Here is a 23,283-nt window from a genome sequence, read left to right on the forward strand (position 1 = left end):
CTTTTTCTGGCACTACCCAAACCCCTTACATTTCAGCTTATTATCTTCATTACCTCTCAAGAATTTAGCCCTCCAATATAGTGTTCCTTCATTTAGAACCCTTCTTTCTTTCCCCTCTGCCACTGAACTCGATATCCCCTTCAATGTCCATTATTAGTCTCTCTACTTCAGACTTTTTCTTCTTTTTCCTACCCTTATTTCCCACTGACTTCCTATTCTGCCCTTTATTTCCTAATTCTTGCCCCAATCTATTGGTTCTTGCCTCTGATTCCTCCAGTAGGGCACAAATCTGCTCCCAAATCCATTCTAACTCCTCTTGTTTCCTTTCTAACAATCCAACTCCCTTCTTTGATCGGACTCCATCATTATCAATCGCCACTTCCCTGTTACCAGTTGGTTGGTCTGGTTGGGATTCCAGGACATCTGTTACAGGCAGAGAACCCAAGTTAGTATCTAAAACCAAATGGACAGGCTAAACTAGAATTAGCATAGATGGTTGCATGTGGACCGGCTGTTGGGTATCAATTCTTGGAGTCAGGACTAGGTGCTTCCCCTTTTCCGAACTCAGCAGTGGAAGCGGGCTAGGTACAACCAATACTTCCTCACCCTCTACAATCATAGAAACTTCACTTCTCTTTCCCTCTACGTGAATCCTTAGGTAAGGCTCCAAGTTTGATTCCCGTCTCTTTGGCCTGATGTCCTGACTAGGCTGCACATATGGGATGGACTCGTTTATTGGCCGGGATGCACTTTGCCTTACCTCTTTCAGTGTTCCCAACTCCACCTGTCTTTTGTATAGCATACCCAGTTTGGGAAAGATCTGTTCTCCGCTGCTAAGGCTTACTCTTCTTTGCGTTTTGATATTACCAGAATCTTGCGAATCCGTCTCCTCTAGGAATAATAGTTCAGTGTTTAGGCTACCCTCTTCTAGTATATCTCTTGGCTTTTGGAGGTCGATACTTCCCAAGCTGATGGTTTCTTCCAAATCTGAATCGGAATCAGAAAGTTCTTCATCGCCTATCAATCTTTCCGAATCAGAGTCGAAAACCTCACTGCTCTTCACACTCCTGGGGTTACGGCGATCCTGTTCCTTATGCGGCATCTTTCGAGGGTCTCCACTGTAACGAGATGGAGACCTTCATTGAACTGTCCGAACGAGAGAAAGAGCTTGAGGAAGACGATGGTAGATGGATTTTACTGTCTACCTGAGGAGCCAACCTTGTCATGTGCTCCTTTAATTTGTCACGCGCCCCCCTCACCCTTGGATCTTTTAAGCATAGCCCACTTAACTTTTCGGGCCTACTGGGCCCAAAATTACAATTTAGAGATGGGCTTGCTAGTTGGACTCCCGTGCATATTCCTGAGGCTACCAATACCTTTGCCCTTCCTTCATTTGAATCATTCAAAATATTTTGTTTGGCGCCACAAGCAGCTACCTGAGCAAAGGTTCTATTGATTATCAAACCTTTACCTTGTATCACACGTCTCCTAATAGTCTCTTGACCCAAATCATTTGAACTGCCTAAAGGTAGAGTTTCCATTTCAATGAAACTTCCTTGTCTCTTTTTTCCAACCAACTTCAAGCTGCCACATAACTCCATTTCCTCCACCTTTTCGTCTTCCTCTTGCCTTGCCTCCCTCCAAAGATTAGCTTCAATGGAGGACACTAACCAAACTAACTCCATTTCCTCCACCTTTTTGCCTTCCTCCTGCCTTGCCTCCCTCCAAAGGTTAGCTTCAATGGAGGACACTAACCAAACTGGTAAGAACAGTTCATCCACAATTACAGTCACCTTCCTCGGTATATCTTCTGGTTTTACTCCACCCAGTAGAATGGCTGCACTTCGCAGATCTCCCCAGAAGACACCATCAAGGTGAGCTCCACACAGCAAACCAATTGAGTTTGCAGTTTCTTGATTCCAGAGATGGAATGGCAGCCCAACCACTCGGACAGTAACATTATTTTCCATTAAGAACACTTTCGAGTTTGATGAAAAAGACCATCTATAGACTGAAAAGGTCCCCAGAACATCTTGGATACAACAGCTCTAACATTTACCTGGTTTTGGAGAGGGTCCAATACTGCCTTAGCAGAATCAAACGGAGTTAAGATGAAGGTGCTTCTTAGCTCCAGTTTGAGCTTCAGTAGTTCTGCAACTTTCCACCAATCTGTCACCAATGCTCCAGCTTCAACCACTTGTGTTCTTTCCCATTTTCCTGCTGTTCCATCTGCTACTATCCAGGAAGGATCCCTCCTACTGTTTGGCATGGTTAAAAATTTCTTTTCTGGTACCTCTTCCTTATACATGATCTGTCTTCTAGTTTCTGGTCTTAGTTCCCTTTCATCAATTTCCGATAGTTCTTTTTTTCCAATTCCCTTCTATTTAGGAATTTTGTTAGTATCCCAGCTATCTTTATCCATCCTTTGCCATTCTTCCCTTGAGGGAAGCAAACCACCTGCTTCCTTCCTTTAGAAAAATATTCAGTAAGAGATATGAATGCACCCTTTGCATTCCCCTTGTTCTCCATCACATAACTCCTACCTGACTCTGAGGACTTTTCTTTCCATTTTGTCTGTTTCCCTTTAGTTGCTGCATCAAAGACATATTCCTTCACACAGACAATCATGTCTGAGCCTTCCACAAGAACCATAGCCCTCTTCTGTTCTCTTATTTTCAGTCCCATTCTTCCTTTGATCCATATTTCTTCAAAGAGAAAATCTTTGGCCTCTACCCTCAAAGCTGACCTCCATTTTGCTTTCTCCACAAAGTCTCCTTCCACTAAGCTTCTATCCATTGCTGAAAAAGTTCAATCCACAAAGCCCTAGCTCGCAAACAGTTATGAGAAGAAATATATTAGATAAGCTTCTAAATTTCAGCCTTCAGTCAAGAACTGCCTGAGTGTAGCATCTGTCAAAAACTTTTGATCCTCAAAGTCTCAAACAAGAGTAGTGGCATCTCCCAAGCTTTGCCTAAAACCCAATCCATAAAATCTTGTAGATGAAATGCTAAAGCAACCTTACAATTAAGATGGAATCCAATTGCTGATTCAACCTAGGGCTGTGATGTTTCTGTGACAAGGCAGTTTCTCTCCATGATGAAGAAGATTATTGATGAGTCAAGAAACCACTTTTTCTGGATTATTCATATGATGATATTCAGAGGGGTTGGGTTACAGTGGCATCTGTAGTCTCTAAGAAGATTAGGGCACAAGTAAGGTGGACATCTCCAGAAGTGGTTGTAAAGCTGAACTTTGATGGTAGCAGCCAAGGCAACCCAAGGCCCTCAGGCATTGGAGGGGTTTTGAGGGACAAGGACAGCAACATTATCTCTTTATTCTCAGGTCCAATGGGAGTTGGAGACTCAACAAGGGCTGGAATGCTAGCATTTGTACAAGGCCTACAAATTGCTAAACCAACTTGGGGTGCAGAACCTACTAGTAGAAGGAGACTCCAAGGTGGTAGTGGATTCGCTGCTGAATCCGAACAGTGCAGTTTGGAGCTACAGAGATCTCCTAAAAAAAGCAAAATGAATCATAAGGAATATGTCAGTCAACTTCCAATGGATTATCAGATCAGCAAATGCTTTGGCAGACTCTCTGGCTAAACAAGGGGTTTCTCAGGCTTCTCTGTATTAGGCTAATCTATAACTTTGTTCTGTTTTTGTTAAGACTTGGGCCTGTACTCACCCTAAAGGGGAGGTAGCATCTCTCGCCTCTTTTTTGTTCTCCTTCATAAATCTACTTATTCATTCATCAAAAAAAGAAACCACTTTTTTTACAGAAGAGCCAGACACCATGGAGGCAGGAGGCTTTCCAGTAGAGTTGGTAATTGAAAAGATTCAATAGGAGAAAAGTAGTTTGTGGGGCTATACACATGGGATTGGTTTGGACCATGGTTCGCAATATCGGCTAGGTTTGGCTAACTTTCCCCAAAATCTCCCCATTCTACTAGGTGGTGATACAAAATTTACAAGAATCGTTTTCCCTAATATCTCCTATTTTTTGTTGATATGTAGGTGATATTTCAAATTTCATTGATATACTATATATTTAAGGTTTAAAATTTTAGAATATTATTATGAACTTTCTAATGTTTCATTAAAATTGGTGACTTAACAATTATTATAGTTTTTTTTTAATCTTTCCCCAAAATAGCCAACCCCATATAGTTGGGATAAGGCATGGATGATGATGATGTTAATGAAAAATCTTTCCCTAAAGAACCAATGAGGAATCAATGATTAGATGATTGGATTATTATTTTCATATAATTCACTTTTTAAGTCATTATAGTTCAAAAGAAAAGAGAAGTGCACACAACTACCAAAATAAATCTAACCAAAACATATAGTAACAAAAAAGACCAAGTCTCAAGTTTGGGATTGGCCCAAACCAACCAAGTCCCAAGTCTTAATTTGGGTGCTCACCTGGTTGAACCAATTGCTGTGGTGACCTTCCCGTGTCAAAGAGAGAGGGAGGCTACTATTCTGCAAGGAAGCACCTGCCCTGCTAGCAGATAATGCAAGCAGGGTAACTCAAGTCTCTCAAATGAAGCAGAAATGGGTGATCCACTGCCGTGTTCTTCTGGTAGAGCGTTAGTGGTGAGTGAGAAAGAAAATTAAGCAATTACAGAGCTACTACAGGAGATAAGACCAATTGCAATGGAGCTGGCAAATCAATGGCAAGAGTCTGACCAGGAGCAGTAGGTGGTGGCCTCGACCATGTGTAATTAAGCAAAGAGGATTAGGCCCAAGGAGGAGGGTATGTCTCCTTGGGTTTTGTCGAAGTTCCAGACCTTTGGGAAATACCTCAGAGTCTCGATCAAGAGAATGGAACCGGAAACAATTAACTTGTTGAAAGAGATAGAAAGGAGAGAATTAGAGGAAAGAGGTTAGAAGGGCAGGAGATCCGACAAAGAAATTTTTATATTAGCGTGGGGTCTAAACAATAGGGCAGGTAGCTAAGCACAACCAAGCAAGAACTACAGGTGACAGCTCGTCTTTTTTTTGTGTGTTTTTTTCTTATACTTCTATAGTTGAAAGGTAAAAGAGAAAAGAGAGAAAAATATTTAGAAAAAAGGGGGAAAAGAAATAGAAAAGAGAAAGGAAAAGGAGAAAGAAAAAGAAAATTAAGAAAGGAAAAAAAAAAAGAGTGAGAAAGAAAGAAAAAAGGAGAAAAGTAATAAAAAAAGAGAATGGACAATTTAAAAATCATTGCTTGGAACATTAGGGGTTTAAATTCCGGACGCTGAAGAGTGGTAGCCAGGGGCTTTTTAAAGAAGTGGCCTTCAATTCTGTCCATTCAGGAAACAAACATGGAGGTTATGTCCAATGAAGTGGTGTGGTCATTGTGGGGGGAAGGGGACTGTGAGTGGGAAACAATTCCTACAGTGGGCACAGCTAGGGGTTTGTTAATTGTTTGGGATCCATGCTCTCATTCGGTTCAGGGGGTGCTGAAGGGATCGTTCTTAGTGTCATTATTATTCCAATCCTTTAAAAATAATTTCAAATGGATTTTGACTGGGGTGTATGGGCCAACAGTGGATAGAGGAAGAGGGGATCTGTGGGCTGAGTTGGACGGGATAAGAGAGAGGTGGCATTTCCCTTGGATAATTGGGGGGGAGGGGGATTTTATTACAGTCAGATTTTCCTGAGATGAGGAGTGGTGATAGTAGATGCAGGGGTAGAAAAGGCTTCTCACAGTTTTTGAGAAGATGGGAGCTAGTGGACTTACCTTTATTGCGGGCAAGGTACACCTGAACAAACAATCAGGAGGATCCTGTGTTAGTGAAGTTGGACAGATTTATAGTTTCCACTGACTGGGAGGATAGCTTCCCATATCTATCCCAAGAAGCACTGCCCCATCCTCTATCAGACCACTCACCAATTGTTTTGAACTGTAAAGGATTAGCCACCATTAGAAATCCACCTTTCAGATTTGAACATTTGTGGTTGAAAGAGGAAGGCTTCATGAATCTGATTAGAAGGTGGTGGGAGGAGTCTACAGTAATGGGAACAGCAAGCCATGTGTTCTGTAAGAAACTTTCTCATGTAAACTCTGAGCTGAAACGATGGAAGAGGCAGGTTTTTAAAGGAGTAGAAAGGAAAAAAACAGGATTTCCTAAGGAAAATAGTGGAGGTGGATAGGGCAGAGGAAGAGAGGAGTGTTTGGGAAGAGGAGAGGCAAAAGAGGGCAAGGGAAAATTTGGACTATGACAAATTATGCTTCCAGGAAGAAATTAAGTGGAGACAACGTTCCAGATGTTTGTGGTTAAAATAGGGGGATAAAAACACATCTTTCTTCCATAAAATGGCAAACAGGACTACTACCATTAAGAGGCTGGAGGAAGGAGGGGGAGGTGGTTGAAGGGGAAGAAAGGATAAGGCAAGCAGCTACTAATTATTTTTAAAACCTCTATAAAGAAATGTGGAGAAGACCAAAGCTGGATGGGATGCTTTTTAAGAGTCTCTCTCAACCAGAGGCCAGCCAACATGGAGCAGAATTTTCAGAAGAGGAAGTTAGAGCTGCAATTGAAGAAATGGAAGGTGACAAAGCACCAGGATCAAATGGATTCACAATGGAATTTTTTAAAAGAAGCTGGAGTTTCATAAAAGAGGATTTAATGAAAGTATTTCAGGAGTTCCATCAGAATGGGGCGTTCAAAAGAAGCCTAAACTCTACTTTTTTGGCTTTGATTCACAAGAAGAAAGGGGTGGTCGGTCTGAAAGATTTCAGACCAATAAGTCTTATTAGCAGTGAGTATAAAGTGGTAGCAAAGGTGTTACCTAAAAGAATGAAAGGGATGATGGGTAAATTAATTTCAGAATCTCATGGAGCTTTTGTAGACAAGAGGCAAATTATCGATGGCATACTAGTGGCAAATAAACTCATTGATTCCAAGAGAACAAGTGGAGAGGGGGTATTGCTTAAAGTTGACATGGAAAAGACATATGACCATGTAAATTGGGATGGATAACATGCTTAAAAGGTTCAACTTTGGTGGTAGTTGGAGGAATTGGATAAAGGTGTGCATAACAACAGCTAGCTTTTCTATTCTGGTAAATGACGTTTCAGCAGGCAGATTTCAGAGTTCAAGGGGCCTAAGGCAAGGTGATCCCCTCTCTCCCTTGCTGTTTATTTGTGTTTCGGAAGCTCTAAGCATGATGGTGAATAAGACAGTGGAAGGAGGACTCCTAGAGGGCTTTAAGGTGGGTCAAGAAGTGGAGGTAGCACTGTTGCAGTATGCTGATGATACTCTTTTCTTTGTCAATGTGTCAAAAGATCAAGTGGAAAGAATCAGAATGATACTAATATGGTTTGAAGTGGTCTCTAGACTTATAGTCAACATGCACAAATGTGAGTTAATGGCGGTGGGGGCTGGCCCTAATTTGGATGTGTATGCAGATATTGTAGGCTGCAAGGTTGGAAAGTTGCCATCAAAGTACTTGGGGATGCCACTTGGAGAAAAATGCATTTCTAAGAAGATTTGGGATCCGGTGGTGGAAAGAATGGAAAGGAAACTAGTCTCTCGGAAATCAAGGTATCTATTGAAGGGAGGAAAACTGGAAAACTTATAATATTAAAAAGTGTTTTATCTTCTCTTCCCACTTATTTATAGCCTCTCTTCTATATTCCAGCCATGTGGCCAAGATGTTGGCGAAGACAATGAGAGATTTTCTATGGCAGGGTTGAAGGATGATTTTAAATTTCATTTAGTCAGCTGGAGTAAAGCCTGTAAGTCAAGAAAGGCTGGAAGTTTGGGTTAAGAAATGTGAAAAATTTTAACTTGCTTGTCTAGGGAAATGGTATTGGAGGTGGAATGAACAGACCACAAACCAATGGAGAAAAGCAATAGAGGCCAAGTATGGTGGGACCCAGGGGAATCAAATCTACTTTACGGATGTGCAGTCTGGAGGGGTATTCAGAAATCAGCGAGGGATTTTAGACAAGGATTAAGAATGGAAGTAGGAGATGGATCTAGAGTTAGTTTTTGGAACGAGGTCTGGTGTGGGGATAGCCCTCTTAAGGACAGATTCCCAACCCTCTTTGATATTGTTATCAACAAGGAGTGTATGGTGTCAGAGGTGTATTCTTAGGATGGAGGGGCAGGTCAGTGGTGTCCCAGTTTTAGAAGGAACCTAAATGATTGGGAAGTGGAGCAATGGGAGGAGCTAGTGCAGATCCTGAATGTGGTAAGGGTGGATAGTACAAGGAGGGACAAGAGGATTTGGGCAAGGGAGAAACGAGGTTTTTTTTTCTTTTTTGAGAAAAAGGTAAGGTAAATTTTATTGATATGAAATACTAGTACAAAGCACCCCCCCCCAAGGAAAACACCTTAATAGGGGAAACAACCCAAACAGAACAAGATTACAGATGCCATAGGCTCCTAGGCCTAGCCCCAAACTGAGAAGCCTGATCCCCTTAGAAGCCGAGACCCAAGAAATCAGCTTTCCAAAAGAAATATATATCCGGTCCTCCGGATCCATATATATTCTGGATTATTCTTTTGTTCCTTTCTGCCCAAATGGTGCTGATGACTTCAGCCGGAATGGACATCCACACAACTGAAGCAAGCTTTGACAATCCCTGTAACCCCCAACCCCATAGCATCTCCTTCACTGAAGCTGGCATAGTCCAAGCAAGACCCACCGTACAGAGAAAACGATTCCAAATTCTAGCATAGATAGAGCAGTGCAGAAACAGATGGCTGTTATCTTCCACTTCTTGACCGCACAATACAGCTCTGATCCTGAAGCTGAACCTCTCTCTTAAATAGGTGGGCTTTAGTTAAGCACCTGCCTAGAGCTGTGGCCTACAACAGAGCATTGATTTTTGAGGGGGATATTGGATTCCAGATTCTAGAAGCAGGCATGTCTTCTGAAAAACTTGCTGTCAGGTGTGTGGCAAATGACTTGACTGAGAAGAGACCATCAGTGCTCCAAGTCCATGACCAACCGTCGTCTTTGAGCAGATTCAGGGGTTGAAGGGAGAGCAGTTCAAGTAGATCCGCCAGGTCTGTGATTTCTCAATCCTGAAAATTCTTACTAAAAGAAGAGCACCAGGCTACTGAGTTCCCAATCACCTCAAAACATTCAGCAATCACTGCATCTTGGTGCTCAGCTAACTGAAATAATTGTGGGAATAAGTCAAATCCTTTTACAGCAACCTATGTAGTGATGAGGAAGCTAATTTCCCCGAAGACTTGGTATGGAGGATCGTGGCTCCTCTAAAAGTCTTTTTTGTTTGTGCGTGACAGCTTTGGGGCGGTGCCTAACAGCTGATAATCTGTCAAAGAGAGGTAGGGTGGTAGAACCAAGCAGATGTGTCAAAGAAATATGAGGCTTTTTGAAGACAATTTGAGGTCAGAGGAGGAAAGTCTTAAACAGCATTTGGGGAAGGTTATACTCCTGAGTGGCGACTCACAAATTGTTCAAGAATTGTCCTTACAGCTTTTTTTGAGCACAGTAATATTTTTGTATGATGTTATTTATCAAAAAAAAATTGTATGATGTTCATATAGCGGTTTTTTGGGATGCACAAAGTGTTTTTGTCTTGCCCGGTGCCTCATTGGGCAAGGCTGTATCTTTTCAGTTTGTTTTAATGAACTAGTTTACCTTTTCTCTCAAAAAAATGAAAAGTAAATGACATATTTAATGAAGAGAAGATGGCTAAACGAGTAAAAGAGAGACAAAGACAAAGATACCTATTTAAGTCTCTATTCTCTTTTTTTTTTTTTGAATAAGTCTCTATTCTCTTATTTGATTTATACAATTCTGTATTATGACTTTTGAGCCTTAAAGTGCAAATATACTTCTTGTAATGATTCCTTTAGGGTTTATTAACTAATTTTGTGTTTCTAGAGAAGAGATTTCCTTGATTTTCTAGATTTTCCAAATATCTTAGTGAAATTAAGAAAATAACCTCAAATTTTCCCTATTTCTACATGGAAAAGTGTCCATTGATATTGAAATTGCAAACCATGGTTTGGACCATATGGACAAAAAAGGAATGGTCGAATTTTTGAAACCAAAATCTGCTTGCAAGACTTAATTGCAAAGGCCCTATGGGGTAGGCTATACTCATGGGAGGCAGCGCATTGATGTTTGGGGTGTCCCTTTTTTTTATTTGAAGGTAGAGTAAAATTTATTGATATCACAATAAAAACAACACCATATACATGAGATATGCCAATCCCCAGGTACAACCAGGCTAATATCACCCCAATAGCACTCAACAACAGAAGTTTGAGGGGGGTTCCTTATAGTTCATTTTTTCGATAACAGATGTCGTTTTTGTAATTAACATATGACAGAATGATGTATAGAATAATTGGGTAACCATGTCACAGCATCTTGCTGTGGTGGGACAGAGATGTATTCTGTTTTCATTTTAATACAATACCTCTACATAGCATTCTTTTTCATTAATTAATCATATTGCAATACACTCAAAAAACTTCCCACCAACAATCTATGAATACATGATTCAATATTTAACCTATTCAAAAAATTATTAACAAATGATCATGTAGCAGACTCTTAGGCAAAGTGAATCCTTTGAGAGAATGCACTAGTAAGAAGAAACCAAGATAAGAAATGAGATAATCATAGACTGGAAAAATATACAAGTTTTACTTACAATACTTCCAGCCTTGTTATTGCTCCGAGTGAGGATGGTATTGTCCCACGAATGCTATTCCCGCTTAGGTTTCTAGAAAAATGCATCATGAAATGAAATGACATCAGGAGAAAGCACCCTTATCCTATAAGGGCATGGACAAACTAGGCACCCTGTTTTATTTATTAGGTGAAACTTTATCAGGCTCAACGAAAATAGGACCAGCATAAGGATGATAGACATACCCTTAGACAACCGTCTTATGTAAATTGGACATTGAAAATTATGCTAGTGAAAGACACACAAGTTATCAGACATGCATGTATGACAATGATAACAACCTATGAAGCTTTTTCTGAATGATTTAATCCATGGAAATGTATCTATTCATCATGATGGAGCCAATTCTGATCCTCCTATTATATTTGAGGATGCTTCTGATATTTTCTTTTCCACTCTTGGTCATTGATAAAATATTTGTTAGGCAGTTGGTCAGGGGGCAGTAGCAATTGTAATTTCGTTGAATGCGTCATTCAATTGGGTTCCTAGGTCTGCAAATGTGTTGGCAGGTTCCTTAGCAAGAGAAGGGATAGGGAAAGAGTCTTTAGTCTGGAGCTACCCAGGTTCAGGCTGTAAATTGCAAATTCTATGTTGTAGGGTGTTGTTTTTTTAGTGGTCATTTTCTACTTTGTATTCTGTTTTTGCTCTGCTGCTCTGTTTTGAACAGTTGGAGTTTCTTAATATATTTTCAGTTACTTGTCAAAAAATTATTAAAAAAAAGGAGTGGAAATACCAACATAGTAAATTAGTATTTGAAATGCTTGCACAATTAAAAAGATGCAATTTTCGGTTTGAAAATCTTCACATAGATCCAAAGAGCATTGCAGCATACATGCTTTGTAGATGTCGGAGCTTGGCTATGTCACTTGGCAAAAATCCCCTTAGACCTTGGTTGTCAAGACCACTGAACATGTAGAAGCAAGTAGTTACTCAGATATACAAGTACAAAGAATGGCAAAGAAACTGACATAATCAATAACCTGCTTAACAGCACAATGGCAAATGGAGACAAGACTTCCAGCAAATGAAGGAGAAGAGAAGAGTGTAGATTGGTGAACTCAAAACCTAAATGACTGAAATATAAAGATTCACATGATTCTCTTATGTTTCTTGGTAAGGTCTGTAGAAATAGATAGCATGTCATATGTTAAGAGAAGGGTATTCTTGTAATTTTTACTTTAATTATAACTAACACAGGTAGCCTGATCCTTAGGGTAACTCATAGAAAATGCAAATGATTCAAATAGAACAACCAAATAACCTATTACACAAACAAAAGATAATATTTAACTTCGTATTTGAAATGAATATCAAGCTCACTCAAAGTGATAATCATGTACATTAGGCAAGCAATAACACTGCTACTCCATGGACCCACAATACTGTCACCAACTTATGTTATAATACTATCTCTTGTACTCCATGGAAATGAAAATATTTGGAAACTTATGGACATTTTAAACCATGACTATGGCTTTTGCTTTTTAAAACAATATGAACAATAACTCGTCCTGATATCAAAAGTCAAAACAACCTTAAGAGCTTAGAAGAAAATTTAGAGCTTAAATGTTCTCCATACTCCATAGAACTAACCTGTGAAGCGCAACTAAGTAAAACAAGTAAACAAAAAACAAGGTCAATAATATGATTTTGCATTCCAATGTCTCTTTAAATTCCAAGGAAATAATTTTTCATTTTACATTAAGTAAACCGTCACTAATGTAGAAGAGAATTTTTCCATTTTTTTCTCATGTGCTGCTTAGTGGGGGCTGGGACAATATGAAATTTTTTGTATGGTTAGATGGGGCACTAGCCACACTGCTTTTCTTTTTCTTTTTTTTTTTCCTTCTTTTTCTGCTTTTCTTTTTCTTTTCTTTTTTTCCTTCTTTTTCTACTTTTCTTTCTGTTTTTGGGTATAAAGTAAAGAAGAAAGCAATGGAGCTTCAAAGGTCAGGATCCATAAGGTATTAACTAGGTAAAGGTTACTTACAGTCCATCAATGAACCATTTGGCACTTATCCTGTCAAATTGGCAGTCCACTCCACTCCATGGATGTTGTTGGGGGACACACGGATCACCATTCCACCCAAAACGAAGAGGAAGCCCCAAAGCATTCTTCAATTTCTGTAAAGCCCCAACTATTAAAACAGAGATAACAGCATATCAGTGACAATTTCTAAATGTTTAAGGATATTTTCTTTACTTTGATTTCAATGCATCGTGTTGGTTTTACCTAAGCAACAAGATGCCTATATGATTTGGAAGAATGAGAGCATTTACTTAATAGGCAATTGTCTAGGTTCCTGGGCAACAATTTTCCTTACGCAACTACAATACCATAATCTGATATTATATAATATTTGAATGTTTACTTTTTAATGTATATGTTGTTATAATTAGTTATATATTAATTTTTAAATGTGTATCCAAATTCCAATACGTAGTTATCTATTTCCCTCATTAAGGCTTCCCTTGCAAACATGCCCGTCTATTTCCTTTCAGTGTTTCAGATCCCTGCCAAAATCAGATCACAGATTAAAAAACTTCAAAGGGATTTCCTATGGGAAGGTGGAGGTGTTAGAAAAGGGCATCTAGTAAATTGGAGTCAGGTTTGCAAACCAAAAGAGATTGGAGGGCTGGGAATCGGACACCTAAAAGAGAAGAATAATGCCCTCCTCGGAAAATGGCTGTGGAGATTCCCCATTGAATCAAACTCCCTTTGGGCAGCTATCATCACCAGCAAGTATGGGTTAAATGCAAATGGTTGGGACCGCAATCTCCGCTCAAACCGATCAGCTTCCTCAAATCCCTGGAAAGGTATCTCTTCCATTCACAACCTCTTTCTTTCTCTCATAAGATTTAGGGTGGGTAATGGAACAAGAATAAAGTTATGGACGGATCTATGGTGGAGCAAGTCCACATTAGCAGAATCTTATCCTAGGCTCTACAACCTTACCCTAAACAAAGGTGCAACTATCTCTCAGTGCCTCCCCAATTCTCCCAATGAAAGCAACATAAACTTGAGCCTCAGAAGACCCTTAAGGGAACCGGAGATCAGTGAGCTTACTGACCCCCTCCTCTCTCTTAGAGAAGTCTACATTTCCCCAAACTCCCAAGACTCCCGAGTCTGGAAACCCCACCCCGGAGGTGAGTTCTCGTCCAAGTCTTTCTTCAAAGCTCTGGTTGCAGGAAACCGAGACTGTGACTTCCCTTTCAAGAAGATCTGGTGCAAGTTTGTCCCCTCAAGAGTGAGTTTCTTTGTTTGGGAGGCTTGTCCGCATCAAGTAAACACTTGTGAGCTATTGCAGAAGAAAAACCTTGGAAGGCTTTTTAACTCCCCTCACGTCTGTATCCTCTACCTTCGTGAGGGAGAGACAACTGACCACCTCTTCATACACTGACAGGTAACTAGCAACATCTGGAACTTCTTCCTACAGGCTATAGTTGGGTGGCTCTTAAGCACCTTCAGGAACTGATTTCTCAGTGGCATGGAAGAGGTCTGAGCAAGAGAGGCAAGACTTACTGGCTGATAGTACTTCATGCTGTACTCTGGGGAATTTGGGAGGAAAGGAACAATCAACTGTTTGAAAATAAGATAAAATCTAAGGGTGAGCTGATCAACCACATCACTTATCACTGCAACTTGTGCGCTTCCAGCTCAGAGGAGTTCACAGGAAGTCAGGAATCAATGTTAACGACCTTAACAGAAATGTGTATAACTTTCTGATCTCCTACCCTTCTATCCCACTCCCCCCCAGAGTTCCCTCAATAAGAAGGGAAGGAACTTGGACTCTAAGCTTTGATGGAAGTGCTTTTGGTAACCCTAGAGCTGCCGGCACAGGGGGAATCCTAAGATATGAAGACGGAGTTACCTGCTGCGTATACAGTAGACCGATTGGGATAGCTGACTCCACAAAGGCAGAAGTGTTAGCAGCTCTCACAGGGATTCGCCTAGTCAGCAAACTGGGTATTTAGAACTTCTCCATCGAAGGTGACACAGCAAATACTATAAGATGGTTAGGACAACAAGAGGCTGGACTGTTATGGTCACACCAACCGGCAGCGCACTGCGGCGCAGTCATAGGCAGCAGCATGCACAGCTGGCCGCACAACAGCAGGCACCGCCTGGCAGCGCCGCACAGCAGCACGCACCGCCGACAGCGCGCAGCACGCACCGCCCGGCAGCGCGCAGCGCGCACCGCCCAACAGCGCGCAGCACGCACCGCCTGGCAGCACGTAGCATGCACCGCACGGCAGCAGCACTAGGCAGCAGCATGCACCGCACGGCAGCAGCACGCACCACACGGCAGCAGCACGCACCGCACGGCAGCAGCACCACGAGACGTGCCCACCGCCCGGCAGAAGCAGTAGGGCGGGGCCCACATGTCAGCTCATCAGGCTGGGCCCACACTTATCCTACCACATCAGCTCTGCCCGCCAACTCACCGCCAGCTTACCTTATCCCTTATCCCTTATCTTATCTTATCCTTATCTTATTTCATCTTCTTAAGTAAGAGTAATGAGTTTTAGTTTGAGTAGGTAATTAGGAGTTCTGGTTTGAGTTGGATTACCCTAGCCTAGCCGAATCCAACAAGGGATTCCCTTCTATAATCTCCTATTTAAGGAGCTATGAGTTGAAATAAAGTATTCAGTTTTCGCAGTCAAGAAAGAGAGTGAGGAGAGTTCGGGTGATCTCTTGGACAAATCACCCACGCGATTGCCACCATAAGGTCTGTACGAAAGGGCAAAGGCAAAGGAAGACAGGAGTCTCTCCTAGTGGACCAACCCGTGACGACATCCTATGCGCGGGACCATAACATTTTGGTATCAGAGCCAAACGTCAGGGGCGATATGGAGCAGCTATCATTCAAGGTCAACGAACGAGAACATAGGCTAGCAGAAACCAGCAGGGAGCTTCATGAAGTCAAGAAAGATGTCCAGGAGATGCGACGCCTGCTGGAAGCATTCCTCTCCAACAAAGAAAGGAATTCTGAGGGAATCGCCAACACCAACAGACGCCGTCCGGACTGGGCAGAGGCATCCAGCGAACAACAGATCACTGCCCCTATAGCCGCAGTTATTTCCAAGGATCAACACACGGAGGATGAAACTGTAAAGTCTCCTCCTTTGGTCAGGGACAATGTCATGAACTTTATAGTAGAACCTGTAGAATGCGCTCCTTTGACGAAGACAGGTGGGCTTGGCAATGTTGCTGGGGCTTTACCAAAGGCCTTGGCTCGGCGTGGACATGGAGTCATGGTTGCGGCACCACAGTATGGTAACTAGACCTGTTCATGGGCCGGGTGGCCCGACGGGCCGGCCCGGCCCGGCCCGGTCCCCGAACGGGCTTGAACATGTATATAGGCCCGCGGGCTTAACCTCGGGCCAAAAAGCCCAGCCCGCAATAAATTCGAGCCGGGCTCGGGATTTGCCAAAATAGCCCGGCCCGAGCTCGGCCCAACCCGACCTATAAATAAACCTAAAAACCCTAGTTGAATACCCTTCTTTTTTTCACCTCTTTCCCTTCTTTTTCCAACCAAATTCTTCTTCTCCACATCCTCTTTCTCTTCTTTATATATATTTTTTAATATAAATAAATTTTGAACTTATATATTTTTTAATGTAAATAAATTCTGATTTATATTGATTATTAAATAGGGAAATTTTCTAATTTTTTTTATTAGGTCGGGCTTCGGGCTTCAGGCTTTTTATTAGGGCCAGGCTCGGGCCCAAGTTGTAGGCCCGTTGGTCGGGCCAGGCTCGGGCTCGGGCCTAACATATTTATGTTAATGAAGAGTAAAAGCCCGGCCCGGCCCATGAACAGGTCTAATGGTAACTATGCAGAAATCCAAGAAACAGGAGTGCGCAAGAGATGTAGGGTGGAGGGGCAGGATAAAGAGGTAACTTTCTCTCAAGCTTATATTGATGGCATGGATTTTGTGTTCATAGACAGCCCTATGTTCCGCAATATTGAGAAAAATACATATGGGGGAGGCCAAGGAGATATTTTAAAACGAAGGTTCGCTTCTGTAAGGCTGCTCTTGAGGTTCACTTCTGTAAGTATACCCGATGCGTTCCTGTGATCCACAACATAGCACACCGGGGTCGTGGTCCAGTACGCGATTTTTGTTATGTGGATCTTCCACAAAACTACTTCAAACTATATAACCTAGGAGGTGAGGAACACTTCAATGTCCTTGCGGCGGGACTGAGTGCAGTAGATCGTGTAGTCACTGTAAGCCATGGTTACGCCTGGGAGCTGGAAACTAAAGAAGGTGGTTGGGGTCTGCATCAAATAATCCAGCTTTATGCACTGAGCTACAGGGCAGTCCCTGTTGTTCATGTTGTTGGTGGGCTGAGAGATAGGGTGCAGCTGTTTGATCCATTGGCAGAGTTCCAAGCCCCGTATCCGGAATTCGAGCTTGAGGACAAGCTCGTTGTCCAGGAGGGGTGTAATGTTATGGTCACACCAACCGGCAGCGCACTGCGACGCAGTCATAGGCAGCAACACGCACAACTGGCCGCACAACAACAGGCACCGCCGACAGCGCGCAGCTCGCGCCGCCCGGCAACACGCAGCACGCAGCACGCACCGCACGGCAGCAGCACGCACCGCACAGCAGCACCACCACGAGACGCGCCCACTGCTCAGCAGTAGTAGTAGAGCGGGGCCCACATGACAGCTCATCAAGTTGGGCCCACACTTATCCTACCACATCAGCTCTACCCGCCAACTCACCGCTAGCTTACCTTATCCCTTATCCCTTATCTTATCTTATCCTTATCTTATTTTATCTTCTTAAGTAAGAGTAATGAGTTTTAGTTTGAGTAGGTAATTAGGAGTTCTAGTTTGAGTTGGATTACCCTAGCCTAGCCGAATCCAACAAGGGATTCCCTTCTGTAATCTCCTATTTAAGGAGCTATGAGTTGAAATAAAGTATTCAGTTTTCGCAGTCAAGAAAGAAAGTGAGGAGAGTGGGACAAATCACCCACGCGATTGCCACCATAGGGTTTGTACGCAAGGGCAAGGGAAGACAGGAGTCTCTCCCGGTGGACCGACACATGACGAGATCCTACCCGCGGGACCATAACAATGGACCTTGGAGATTTGGTCACTTCTTAACAGAGGCAAGGGGCCTACTGGCTCATACGAATGTTTCTCTATACTGGATCCCAAGGGAGCTAAATGCCATTGCAGATGGTCTAGCAAAATTAGGAGTCATTCTGGAGACCTTGTACTGTGATAAATTTCCTCCTGTGTAATTCTCAGGGGTCTGGCCCCTGTTTTGTATTTGTACACCTTCTTGTGTACCCCTCTTTCCTTTAATGAAATCAGTTAACTTATTTCAAAAAAAAAAAAAGTTATCATCTATACTATAATGCACCATATCATACCTTATGAATAATATTTTCTTCTTGTCAACTAAAAACCATGTATATATGTGTGGGTGGGTGGGTGGGCATGCCAGACTTGGCTGTTGTATTTGTCCCCTAACTTCATTTTTCTGAAGCATGGGGTTACTGTGATAAACTAATTAAATGATACTGTTGATGATAAAAAAATAAAAAAATAATAACTTTGTGAAAGAAAAAACAAAATCATAAATAAGGTAATTTGTAAAATACCTTCTTCTGTTAAAGTTTTGGATTCTGCTGAAATAAGCTCAAAGACCTCAATGGCATTGATAATGGCACTTCCTTTGGTAGGGTTCATGGTTATTGTCAAAGTCCTCCCATTGATAGCAACTGTCTTGTTCAACACAATAGCTGTGTAAGTATCCCCACTCATGCCAATAATGTCAACATCTTTAAATGCAATATCACCATTTATGAGGATATCAAAAACCCTGTGTCCTACATTTGTGATGCCAGCATCAATCTCCGCAAAGTGCAACCAAATTGAGTAGTTTCTGTTAGGCTCCACATCCATACTATATGATAAATCTGGCTGACCATCAGTACCAATAATAGCTGTCTGATAAATCTCTTTTGGATAGAAGTTAGGTGACGAATAAGCTTTCCTGATGCTGTTTTGATTAGATCTAATCTTATCAGAACCCTGGCCAAAAGATGTAACTTTTTGCCAAAATCTGTCCCCACCCCAGTGATGCCCATCATAATCTGCATCAAATTTCGCCAATACAGAACCACAGTTAAGTCTTTTGGCTGTCCTCAAGACTGTCCCTTGACCCCAGCCCGGCCCATAATAATATGCTTTGTCATCAACTTGAAGAATCTCAATTGAAAGAATAGCAGGATCTCCATGCCCAGTGCTATGAACACAAGAAGAGACCATACCATCTGGAACAAATACTAGAGCTTCAGCAAATGATTGATCCTCAGTGGTACTCCAACCTGATTCTAAAGAATATATCTGAGTTCCTTCAATAGACACATCAAACAAAGGTTCACTCTCAAAATTAGGGTCTGCAACCAACCCAAAGAAGATTCTCACTGAATAGTGCCCATTGGGTACTCTCTTGATATTATAGCAATTCTCTGGACCATCAGAGAGAGTGAAATAGCGAAGTGTTTTAAGTGGAGGAACAATGTTATTTATTAGTGATGCATTTCCCGGCCTTCCTCCAGTATAACCAAAGTCCTTGTACCAGACAGTATTGGTTGGTGGGGTGTGAACATTAAGTCGAGCCCCACAGCTTATGTGCATAGCAAATGGCTCTGCAAACAACAAAACCCATTCAAAATTTGTCTATTAACCAAGACAGGAAGAAAAACAAGAGCACCAAAGAAAAGATATGTTTCTCTGATTTTGCAGTAAGCCTTTTTTTTCTTATCAATAGATTTTTAGTGATGCCGTGACAAAGCACAAGTAGGCCTTGCCTATGTGGCTCTAGTCTAGGACCATACCCAGAGAATTTCATTACTATTAAGGAGCCCTAGAACTATAATAGGGCTTTCTATAAGCCCAGTACCATGCCCAAATTGAAGCATACATGTAAGCCCATTCTATCAGGCTCATAATGAATAAGGTAGAGAAAGAGCATTCCTAAGAATTTTAAATGTTCGATACTTCGCAATTTTTGTTTTGTTGCTTTGTAAGATAACAACACCTCCTATAAAACGTATCGCACCCCAATTGCTATTTTGGTTAAAGAAATTTTTCTAATTTGTTTCTGTAATTTTGTTGCCATTTGAGAAAGAAGCAAGAGTTTTCTAGTTATCCATCTTATCCCTTCTCTCTGTTGGGGATGATTTTGGAGAAGGCACCACTTCAGCAAGTAAGATGCCAGCTGGCAGCAGAGCAGAAAGACTAACAAGCAATAAGAGATATTTGGTTAGTTCAGTTTGGAGGTTGGACTCAAAAGGACTACAAATGCACTGACACTGGGCTGGGTTGGGTTGAGTATTTGTCAAATTATGAATGGAATCAAGCACAATATAATTGAAATTCTTCAACTTAGGTTGAACACTTTGGTTTTCCGGCTGGTTGAGTATGAAGCTGAGGGTTATTTTCTTGTCCTTGCTTTTGCTATATGAGGTTTATAATTTGGTATTAATGTATTCGGGTAATGTATTTTGAGAACATATAAGCAAAGAGTGTCATTTTGCTTAAACTACCTCGGCTAGATGAGGACTCAGTCCATTGTTCAGGGTCACACCCCTCTAACCTAAAGACATCTAGCGAAATAAAGAGTGTAGATGATGTAAGAACACATTCTGATGCTCATTAAATGCATTTTCCATCATTTCTCTCCTTGCAATTAATGAGAGGGGCAGGTATGTATAAGAGTATAAAATACTCCAGCCCAATGGTTAAGATGAATCAGCCATTGGGCTGATTCTCTCCTTGCAGTTAATGAGAGGGGAAGGCACGTGCAAGAGTATTAAATACTCCAGCCAAACAGTTAAGATGAAACAGCCATTGAGGTGATTGAGGGGATTGTTAGAGATTGTAATAGCAATATCTGTCTCAGTTGCTATGGACCAATTAGAAAGGACATTGCTCTAAGGCAAGGAATTCTTGCCCTCATCTGTGATCTAAAGTTTTTTCAATGGACGGAAAGAATTAATACTGGAGGGAGTCAGGGAGATGGAGATTGCCAAACTGTTATTACATTTATGCGATCTTCTGAGAATATTCCTTGGAGTTACAGACCTTTTGGTCAGACAGGCTCAAGCATTGGGAAGTCAATTGAAATGCTTGCTCAAGTGGATTCCAAGGTCTGAAAATGTTATGGCAGATGCTTTGGCAAGGACAGTGGTAGCTAAAGATTGTATTCTTTGGGGAACTCATGGGCCAGTCTTAAATGTGTAATTTTTATAGTAGTTATCAAGGCTTCTCTTTTTCTCTTCCTTTCCGTTTTGGTTTTGAGTAGGAAGACTCCTATTATGAATGAAATCATTTTATGTCATTGATCAAAAAATTGTTAAGATGAATCAGAAAGCTAGTCCCAATAAACATGATGGTAAGAACTAGTTGTTACCAAGTCTTGACACCTCAATAGTTCAAATTGCTGGCAAGAGGACAGGGAAGTGGCTTATTACACAAATAATTACCATGGGAAGGAAAGATCTTGTGGGCAACATATGTTACTCTCACCTAATCCACCTCTTTACCTCTCCCTCCTCCTTTATCCCTGGGCTTACAGCTAATCAGCTGTGTCAAATCACAGACCAAGGACCCAATACCAGTTTGGTGTGGCCACTCTAAAACCTTCAGGACATGCACTGCCGCAAAAACCACTGAGCGTAGTGCCCTGTGATAGGATTCCCCTTCCACATTATTTTGTGTCCTTTCTTCTTTTTATTTTCTTTCAATTTGGGGAAATCAACCATTAAAGTACCTTCAATCTCTCATTAATTTTACAAATTAAGGAACCCAATCACCTCGGGTTCCATTCCAACATCAAGTTCCTCTGGAGTAGAAATGGAACTGCAAAATCTTAACTTGTCTTCTAACAACTGGAATTTCTGAATAAGCAAAGAAAACCATTAAATGGACTCATTTATTAAAATTCTTAGTGAAGAGTTAAAGCATTACTGGTCACTCACTCAGTCATGTAATTTGTATAACATTGCACTATCTTGTATTATAATTCAATAAATTTCTTTCTAACAAGCCATTTCATCTCGTCTGAATTAAATTTAAATGCTCGAGAAGTTGTCAACTTAACTTGCTCAAGAAGTTGATAAAATTCCAGGGTTACTGCAATGGTAAAAACCCACATTGACAAGTATGAGAATGTGAGTTAAACTCTGACAGTTTTCACACCATCAAAGAAAATTTTAAAAACTAAGCCTGTATCCGGTCCACTACCCTTCCCCATACCCTGGATAGCTGGGACCAAGGTTGAGTAATGATCCTTTTTCACTTAGTCAAAAACTTGTTAGCTTCACAAAAATCCCTACGACTTGTGTTCATTGCGAGAAGGACTAATTGCCACTTAACCCATTTGTTCACTAGTAACCTGAAGTGCAGTGAACGACGCCCCCAACCAAAAAAACTAAAGAAAATAAAAGGAAGAATGAGAAGGAAAACATGGTAAAATGTTCGCCCGATTTCAGGTTTGCCATTTAATCAGGTCAGCAAATAGCTCTTATTGGTATGAACTAGCAGAAAACCAAGTAAAAGTGGACCATCTTAGCAAGCAACTCAGCGGTACTTGATAAATCTTATTTTCTAAATCCATAAGCTAATTTTCTTCAAAGTTCGTAAGTATGTTTTGACCGATATATTGTTCTTATTTGATCAAGAAAACCAGGAGAGAGGATACTAGAGCCCTTTCTGCTTTTTTATATAATTATCGGGTTCTCAATGTAAATTTCAACTTTTTGTCAGTGTGAGCCTGTGTAGAACTAAAGTAAGGGTATACAAAATAATAAAAAGACTCCACCATTTAACACCTCATGGAAATGGATTCATGCATAAAACAAACGCTAATCTGCTAAGTAAACTAGATCCATCAAGATTCATACAGAACTCGGTTTGGGTCACCAGAAACTCAAAAGTTCAACAATGAAGACTCGCCCGCTATCAACATCAATAGAACTAAATAAGTGAAAATAAATCATGTAGAGAGAGCGTGCGAGAGAGAGAGAGAGAGAGAGCAATTATTTTACTTACCAGGCCGAGGAGAAGAAGGATGCAGAGCCAAGAACAGGGTGAGCAACAGTAATACTAGTTTGGACATCGTAGCTTCGAATGCCTGCTCTCGCCTTTTCCTCTGAACCCTCCACCTCTTTTTCACATTCTCTCTCTCTCTCTCTTCCTGTCTCTTCCTGGCTTTTGTATTTTTTGCTTTAGAGAGAGAGGGAGCATTAACGTGACAGCAGGTAGACAGGAAGTGTTTGTTTAATTGTTTATTAATAATCCGTTATTTTTTCTTCTCGTTGGCTCGTTGCGACGTTGCTCGCTCGTGAATTGCAGCTGGGCAGGTGGGGACTCACCAATGAGTTCATACATAATACATCTGATTTCCATCATTTCCAATACACACTACCAGACCAGTCAAAAGTAAAAACATTGATTCAACCTTTAACGAACCATGATGACTCACTCATACTTCAATAATCATATCAATAAGATGATGGCATCGATAGTTTCTGATTTAGGTCCCACTTTATGAGACAATCTCTCATCCAGCA

At 41.3% G+C, this 23,283-nt stretch overlaps 1 protein-coding gene across 4 annotated transcripts in view; it reads right to left on the reverse strand.

The window, feature by feature from the left end:
* LOC148877699 (receptor-like protein 4) overlaps positions 1-22,971 on the reverse strand; it is a 44,478-nt gene extending 21,507 nt beyond the window's left edge. Inside the window, exons 1-5 of one of the 4 annotated variants that reach the window (XR_016098573.1) lie at positions 22,763-22,941; positions 18,304-19,356; positions 12,668-12,815; positions 11,510-11,581; positions 10,639-10,710 (exon numbers count right to left, since the gene is read on the reverse strand). Coding sequence is in view for 3 of the 4 variants with exons in the window: in XM_088942338.1 (XP_088798464.1) it covers positions 10,639-10,710; positions 11,510-11,581; positions 12,668-12,815; positions 18,304-19,356; positions 22,763-22,829 (1,412 nt within the window). In the remaining variant the exon portion in view is untranslated. Of the gene's footprint in view, positions 1-10,638; positions 10,711-11,509; positions 11,582-12,667; positions 12,816-18,303; positions 19,357-22,762 lie in introns of all 4 variants that reach the window. The other 3 variants (XM_088942338.1, XM_088942337.1, XM_088942339.1) reach the window with 3 other exon arrangements.
* Between the last annotated feature and the right edge of the window lie 312 nt (positions 22,972-23,283).

Source organism: Nelumbo lutea, chromosome 1, assembly GCF_056320005.1.
Source record: "Nelumbo lutea isolate HS-2025 chromosome 1, American lotus-T2T, whole genome shotgun sequence".
Lineage (NCBI taxonomy): Eukaryota > Viridiplantae > Streptophyta > Magnoliopsida > Proteales > Nelumbonaceae > Nelumbo > Nelumbo lutea.